Source organism: Oryx dammah, unplaced genomic scaffold (genome assembly GCF_014754425.2).
Source record: "Oryx dammah isolate SB20612 unplaced genomic scaffold, SCBI_Odam_1.1 HiC_scaffold_27, whole genome shotgun sequence".
Classification (NCBI taxonomy): Eukaryota; Metazoa; Chordata; class Mammalia; order Artiodactyla; family Bovidae; genus Oryx; species Oryx dammah.
Genome location: NW_024070211.1, coordinates 108,642,723 through 108,650,381, shown reverse-complemented (window position 1 = coordinate 108,650,381; position 7,659 = coordinate 108,642,723). Strand labels below are relative to the sequence as shown.

The 7,659-nt window shown below is 37.9% G+C and overlaps 1 protein-coding gene across 1 annotated transcript; it reads right to left on the bottom strand.

Annotated features, from left to right (window-relative positions):
* Positions 1-660: 660 nt before the first annotated feature.
* Positions 661-7,314, bottom strand: G6PC2 (glucose-6-phosphatase catalytic subunit 2). The gene is made up of 5 exons (XM_040229279.1): positions 7,097-7,314; positions 6,415-6,524; positions 4,362-4,473; positions 2,267-2,382; positions 661-1,172 (listed from the first exon to the last, which is right to left on the bottom strand). The coding sequence occupies exons 1-5, from the start codon at positions 7,312-7,314 to the stop codon at positions 661-663; spliced, it is 1,068 nt and encodes a 355-aa protein (XP_040085213.1).
* Positions 7,315-7,659: the final 345 nt, after the last annotated feature.

The following is a 7,659-nucleotide window of genomic DNA, read 5'->3' as shown; positions in this document are numbered from 1 at the left end:
TTTAAGATGATAAAGTTTTCTGATACTGGTGGTTCTCTGAGGTACTGAAAACAGCGACAGCATGCAGAGTGCCTGTCTCCTGGTGACAGTCAGCATGCAGAGTGCCTGTCTCCTTCTGGTGACAGTCAGCTACAGTGGATTGTCTCCAGGTGGGAATGCAGGCCCTGTGTGACCACACAGTCAGATTACTCAGGAAAATACAGAAATTCAAACTTTTATGTCAAATATCCTGGTTTTAAAATATTGGCAGCTAATCGAAAATTAGGGCTTCTCTGGGGGCTCAGGGGTAAAGAATCTGCCCGCAATGCAGGAGTTCCAGGGTTCAAACCCTAGATGGGGAAGATCCCCTGGAGAAGGGAATGGTCCCACTCCAGTATTCTTGCCTGAAGAATTCCATGGACAGAGGAGCCTAGCAGGCTACCATCCCTGGGGGTCACAAAAAGTTAAACAGGAATGATTGACTAACATATACTCTAAAAGACGGGGGGACACAGGTAACTCTGAAGGCCAAACTAAACATATATTTGAATGGACTGGGTCTTATGGCTGCCATTTGTGACCTCCAACTGGAAGCCTCCAGTTTCTCTCTGCCCTGTTGGTCCTATGTGAGGATGGGGTAGCGTCATCCTGGGGCCACAGGCATTAGCCCTCCACACAATTCTAATTAAGCTTTTTTGCACTTGGTTTCATTAACATATGAATACAGTAGGGAATCAGGGCAACCACAGTCAGTGGGATGGACGCACTTTTACAGAAAGACAGCACGTAAAACAAATACTCGGTGTCAGTGGGGATCCTGATGAAATGGTAGAGCTGCAGGGTGGTCAACGAGGCCAGGGCACAGAGCAGCCGGAAGCTCAGCCTGTAGCCGTTTTCTCCTCGACAGCTCCTGAGGAACATCTCTGAGTTAATGGCAAAGCCCAAGCCAAAGAGGACTCCGAGGTTTCTCACAAGTCCGGCAAAAGGTGTGGTGTCAATGTGGATCCAGTCGGGGTTGGCGCACCACTTCTTGGCTATGGGCACAGACCACAGCAGGTCAATGTCAAGAAGTCTGAGAAGCAGGTAAAAGCCAAGTGCAAACAGGAAGAGGAACAGGTTGGTCTTCAGGTATGTGCTCAGGCTGGCTGTTTGGATACCTGGAGTGTCTTCAAAGACCTCCGCTACCAGGACGCCTGGGGATTGGAAAGCAACAATGAACAGAACTGTGTGCCTTTGAGACTCCCAGGAATCATTCCTGTCTGCATTAAAGAATTTAGCCACAATTTTCAATGATAAAGGGCTATAGAAACCTAGGTTCTATCCATTTTCCAAAGCCTGCTTTTTAAGGCAGTAACTGAAATCTCACTTTTCCCATGGTCTTTTACCCATCCACATTAGCACCGGGGGGATCTTTCAGGAGTCCAGGGCACTGAGTGACAACCCACTTTATAGGCAGAGCACCGATCTGCTGCTGCTGCTGCTGCTAAGTCGCTTCAGTCGTGTCCGACTCTGTGCGACCCCAGAGACGGCAGCCCACCAGGCTCCGCCGTCCCTGGGATTCTCCAGGCAAGAACACTGGAGTGGGTTGCCATTTCCTTCTCCAGTGCACGAAAGTAAAAGTGAAAGTGAAGTCGCTCAGTCTGTCCGACTCTTAGCGACCCCATGGATTGCAGCCTACGGGCTTCTCCGCCCATGGGATTTACCAGGCAAGAGTACTGGAGTGGGTTGCCATTGCCTTCTCCGGAGAACTGATGTAGGTGCTTGCAATTAATATTTCAATTGCCACAGCCAGTTCATGTAGACAGCCTTTGAAAGATATGTGGAGTTGAAAAGCGGAAACTCGATCATTGTGAATGCTGGTAGAAATACAAAGCAGCTGCTGAATGAAGTCCACAGTTAGGTAATAATCACTGCAGGTGTTTCCGAGAGAGTAACATGGTGTGCAGGTTGGAAGGCATTATTAAGTCTCCCAAACCAAGACACAAGCACACTGTCCTTCGTGGTGGTTCGGGAGTTGAACTTAGCACTAGTCACACTTTAGAGAAGCCCAACCGTGTCACCAAGAGGTTATGCACTTATACTTTTGAGTGAGAATGTGCCATTGCTAGTATGGAGAATTTGAGAGATAGGAAGAACCGCTTAAGCTCCTAGGGCAGCATTAAGTATCAGTGGCTTGATATAATTACCTGAGTCTGGGGAAATCAATTAGCAGGGAGAATCTGACAACATAAAACAAAGGACACTAAAGCTTTCAATGATACAACAAAAGGTAAGTGATCATATTTACCACCAATTACTCCAAGAATAACTTGATGAGGAAAATGTGTTGCTATGAATACTCTGGAGATGCAGACACTGATTTGAATCAACCAAAAAAGACTCCAAAGAAATGACCAAGTCAGTCTACGATGGAAAAATAGAGAAAAGCATAAAAAGCAAAGGAATCGTATCACTCATAAAAATGGGTGAGGGGTTGACATTCACAGAGGAATCTTCTAACTGTGATGTAATATCATAATTCTAGAGGGTCTTTCAATTTTTTTGCACTCCATAGTATTTCAAATGTTTTAACAGATGTTTCTATATTTATCGATGCATTAAACTGAACCAGTGCTAGGCTATATTGTGAAATTTTACTAAATGCTGTAAAAAGAAACCAACTTGGTGTCCTGATAATTATTCTAATGAAGGGAAATTCAAGTTTGAGGGAATTATTAATATCTACAGTGATCTAGAATAAATTATATATATTTTAACTCCTTGTCATATGTGCTTCCTCTTTCCTCTCTCAACGTCTCTTTGCTTGAAGAAAACTCACAGAAGAGGCAGCTACCAATCTGATGAAAAGCACACAGGCATTCCATCAAGGGCAAGTTTTCATTGGGTTTAATTTCAAGATTCTCAAGCTCTCAAGAGTCCTGGTTCCTTGGTTTTTGACATGTAGAAAATAAGAAACAGAAAGTGACCTATGGGTTATATATGTTGAATTAGAAGCAGTAGTATGCAGAAAACTCATAAAAATATTTAAGTCCAAGCAATCTTCATCATTTTAATAAAAAAATTAGCAATAATTAGTTCGAGGAATCCTTGACAGTTCTGAATGATTTGTCCCTGATAATTGGACTAAATTTTGGATATTGGAAAGTTAAGGAATAGAGAGAAACAAGACTTTCAAAGAGAAAGTAAGCAGGGATTGTCCATATGGAAGAAGGATCAGCAAGGATGTGGTAATATTTAGGCAAGGTGTGGGCACTCAGTACATTTTGATGGATCAATGAAATGTTGCAGTTATAAGAATCAAAGAAGAGTTGAGAATTTTTTTTTAGAAGAAACAAATACTTTTCCAGGTTTGAGAACTGGAGGAGAAAATGAACTACAGAGAAAAGGCAGGGCTTATCTAGATTCTTACTTTGAAAAATTGTCTATGGATAGAAAATGCTAATTTTTTAAAATTACATGTTTTTACCATTGTTGTTTTGGATTGGATAATGAATACCTTAAGGCATAGTCTCATTAGGATAAACTTTAAAGATGCCCAAATTCCTTTGGTTATTTGTTTTGTATATTACCCGATATTACTCTAAAAAGTGGAATATGAGATGGACCTTGGAAATTCTTTATTATAAAGAACTTCCATGTAATGGTGTATCTTATAGTATCTTTTATGCAATTACCTGGAGAATCTTATCTCAGACTGCCTAATAATTTATGATTAAAGTGATGCTCAAAATTGTTTTAATGATAGTTAAAGTATATCAGGAAAGAAAAGAAGGAAAAAGTATAAAAATTTTGAATAATTTAAAGGTCTAAGCCTTTCAGAATGTTATGAATCTACTAACATTAAATCTACTCACATTAGAATTTAAGTTTGCTTCTGGATGGTTTTTAATTAAAAGATTGCATAATATTTAAAGCTAGAATATATGTTATTTATGTCAAAATCATTAGTTATTCAAAGAAGAAAGCATAATTATACTAAAGTAACCAATGCATTCAAGGGGAATGAGGCTTCTCAAAAATTTCTGTTTAATCTTAAAGTAAGGAAAAATGCATGCAAAAATACTTCCTTATATAATTTTAGATGACTTATTTATGAACTACTAAAGTGAGTGAGTATAGTATTATGGGAACCCCAAAGGCACATTTAAAAAGTCATTAATCAATTAAACATTTCCAACCCTGTAATGTGGTAACCATTGTGAGCTAATTAGGGTGTTATCTTAAAGCAAAATATTAATCTATTCATTTTGCTATATTGGCTATGATAGAACTGAATAAGCACATTTCAATAACTAAAAATACACTAAACTGAATTTTTAAACAGACATTCTGTGTTTAAAACTGTCATGTTCCAGTGCCACAGAGATTGGAGCAAAGCTGACCTGTGCAGAGTGATAAAAGACTTATCCATCTGACTGACGGTGTGGCTCAGGGCTGCTGTCACCATGACGTACCAGACACATGATGAACCCATCGCATGGCCAGACGGGCTTCCTGCAACAAGAAAGTGGCAGTCCATTGGAAAGGTGCTTAATAGAGTGCAACCATCAAAAGTGGACAATAGAATAGCATATTAGCCATGAATATTACAAAGAACTCAGAAAAAAGCCGTAGGACATAGGCTATATGTAATGTTTAGCAATTGGTAGAAATAAAGAAAATTGAGTCAAAATCGAGTCAAATAGTATTTAAAAAAATTTCCCTAGGTTATTCAAGTTCATTGAAGTCCAGAAATCAAAATGTTCAAGTCTAATTAAGAACTCAGGCTGTTGCATCAAAAAATCTGCCACATCCTTAGTCATTCTTCATATCTAATTGTTTTTAACTGATGACAAAATTGAAGTACTTGGATTGAATCTTGAATCAACTTATTTTCCTTGGGCTGAAAAGTCAAACATCTTAAAGCTATCACTGCTGTGTCTGATTTACCAACTAACTGCTATGTACTAGCTACCCCTATGCCCATCTTGTGACTGGTTGCTGCACTAGGAGTCTTTGTCATTAAAAGGAAAAGGGAAGCTACAAAGTGGCATCAATCCTGGCAGAATAAGTCTGCAGACAGGAAGACTTTCTACTCCCAGAATGTCTTTCCCATGTCGCTAGATCTTTTTTTAAAAATCACTTTGTTTTCACGTACTCCTTGAGTTTTTACCAAGTGGAGATTCATTGAGCTTAAACATCAGTCTCTTTTTGAAAAACACCAAGTTAAATAAAGACAAATCTATGACTTATGGATCTCTTTCTTTCAAATCGATTTCTTAAACAGAAATTGTCAGGGCTTTTTATATGTTTCATGCGTTGGAAAACTTCAAGGAGTGAATGTAAAATGTGGTATTTCTTTTCTTCTTTTCCAGAAAATGTCTCGTAAGACAGAGCATGTGCTGGGAAGTTCTGGGATAAACCAAAGTAGCATTTTAATTGTCCCAAATAAAATACTACCATCCATCCCTCCATCCTGCATTGTCTTCACAAAGATAAAATGCATACCGTCCCTGACCTGATGGAATGCACAGTCTATTGGAGGAGTCAGATATTAAATAACTAATAGTGTAGTACTATATAGTACTGTTATATAGTATTTTAACAGATGGATGCCTGCTTTTTTGGTAGCAAAAAAAAAAGATATTCCAAAAACTTATTAGGAACTTACACATTCTCTGTATTCAAGGTTAGTCTCAGGATGTCAAATGCCAAGAATTTTAGGCTATGTAACAAATTGTGTGGAGGCACACTATAACATTATCTTACAAATTAAAACAATATGCAATTTACCTTAGATATATATATTTAAAACTTTTTATAATCTTAAACTCAACTCTCATAGTAAAGATTTTATTCTCATACAAAATCTTTCTTATGAGAGAGTGGACCAAGAAGTCTACTTATATACTGTATACACAAGAGAAAAGGCAAAGTGGAAAGAAATAACTCTACAATTAAAGAGAATTTCGGTAGGCAATAGTAATACCAGGAAGTCCTTACCTTTCTTACAGAAACCCTGTCTACTGTCTCATTAATGCGATTCTCAGAAGATCTATAATAACTTTGAAAGGTGCACAGCAGCAGATAAATCAGCATTTCCAGTACTTTCATATAGTTTTTTAAAAAATGTGTTCTAGTTAATTGTCTTTTGTTTGTTTCTATATCAAACCATGACCTTCTTCCAAAAAAAAAAAAAATGCCAAGAATAAAATCATTTGGGGAATACTCTCTTAACTTATCCTTTTACAAATTTTAAAAAAATGAAATTTTCTTACTCATAAATAAGTTTTACCCTTTTCACTAGCAATTTTTGTTTATGAACTTTTAGCATCCTCACCCATGCCATTTTCTTTAAAACCCTCTATGATATTATACAGTTATTAGATGATAATCATATACAATGGCTATCTGTTAGAATATCTTTAAAAACCTGAGGCTGCTTTAATAGCTTACCTGGACCTGTTTCGCATGTAGTGGGGAACTGTTCAAGGCATGGGCTTGAGTGATTTGGGTAAATCTGAGTTTCTTGGACCCACCAGTAAGGCCGATGACCAAATAATATCCTGTATTTAAAGAAATATAAATATGCATGTATGTTTAAACACACAGTTGTTACTTAATTGGAGACTAGCTATTTTCTCCTATAAAAATGACTCAAGCAGACTGTTGAGGAGGAAAGCTCATTATTGAGAGACTTTGAAAGAATTTAAGTTCTGCTCTGTCTCTCGTTATAGAGGATGAGTCACATGGAGTTTTGGCATCCTAGTTTCCAATAAAAACATGGACGTTTTCCCTTGCAAGGGAAGTCTTTCGGTGCTTTGGATACTTAGACTGAAATATCAAAGTGGTCCTTGGAATTATTAATCTTTTCATTATGGCGCAATTTGTTTAACTCACTTCTTGGTTAATCACACCATATATGTTATAGGCTTTTGGAATTTACTTCTAAGTCAGATAAAGTATAGACTCCTATGCTTTTTTGTAAGTTCTGTTTACGAATAGGTGTTTCAAATTAACCGGTATGTTTGAAAGATTTTCCAAGTAAAACTATACACGTCTGAAATGTGATCATTAAGCCAAAGCTACAAATTTAAGAAGAAGCTTTATGAAGAATGAAACAAAACAGAAGGCTTACCATTTAAAAATAAGATTGAACCAATCCCCAATGACTGCTACCCATATCATCTTAGTTCCAACTGTCTGATTAAGTTGAAACCAAAGTGGAAAATAAATAGAAAAGATATTCCGGGGATCTCCAACATTGGACATAAAATTTAGAAAATTGTAGTAAGCTCGGTAGTCCTTCTGCAAATGCTGAATAACGAGCACTCCATTCCTATGAAGGAAATCCATCTTGAGAGGCAGTTCTAAACATAGAGTGAGTGGAGCTGAAGTACTCTGAGTTCTACCATTTTTATACGTTACTCTCTTGGCGTGTCCAGCCATTACTGGGACATGTGATACTGACCATCTGTGGAGAGGGCATGTCTATCCTCTGCTGAAAAGTTCATCTGCTTTATGATTTTAATTGATGCTAAAAGAGGTGAAGCACATGCTGATCTGTGGCAAGTCGAGGGGAAATTTGGGTAGAGACACAATGCATTTCTTATGCAGTCTGTCTTTTGTGTGAACAGTTGGATCATGTTTGCTTGGAATTTTTGTACGGTTCATTTCCTTCAAGGGCAGAGACATTAGCAA

What these genes read in the sequence shown, in the direction of transcription:
- G6PC2 (XM_040229279.1), bottom strand. Translation starts at nt 7,314, where the DNA reads ATGGATTTCCTTCATAGGAATGGAGTGCTCGTTATTCAGCATTTGCAG. An exon ending in TACATGCGAAACAGGTCCAG is followed by an intron (nt 4,474 to 6,414) that starts GTAAGCTATTAA and finishes TTCTTGTTGCAG; the next exon opens with GAAGCCCGTCTGGCCATGCG. An exon ending in TCTTTTATCACTCTGCACAG is followed by an intron (nt 2,383 to 4,361) that starts GTCAGCTTTGCT and finishes TTTCCATCGTAG; the next exon opens with ACTGACTTGGTCATTTCTTT.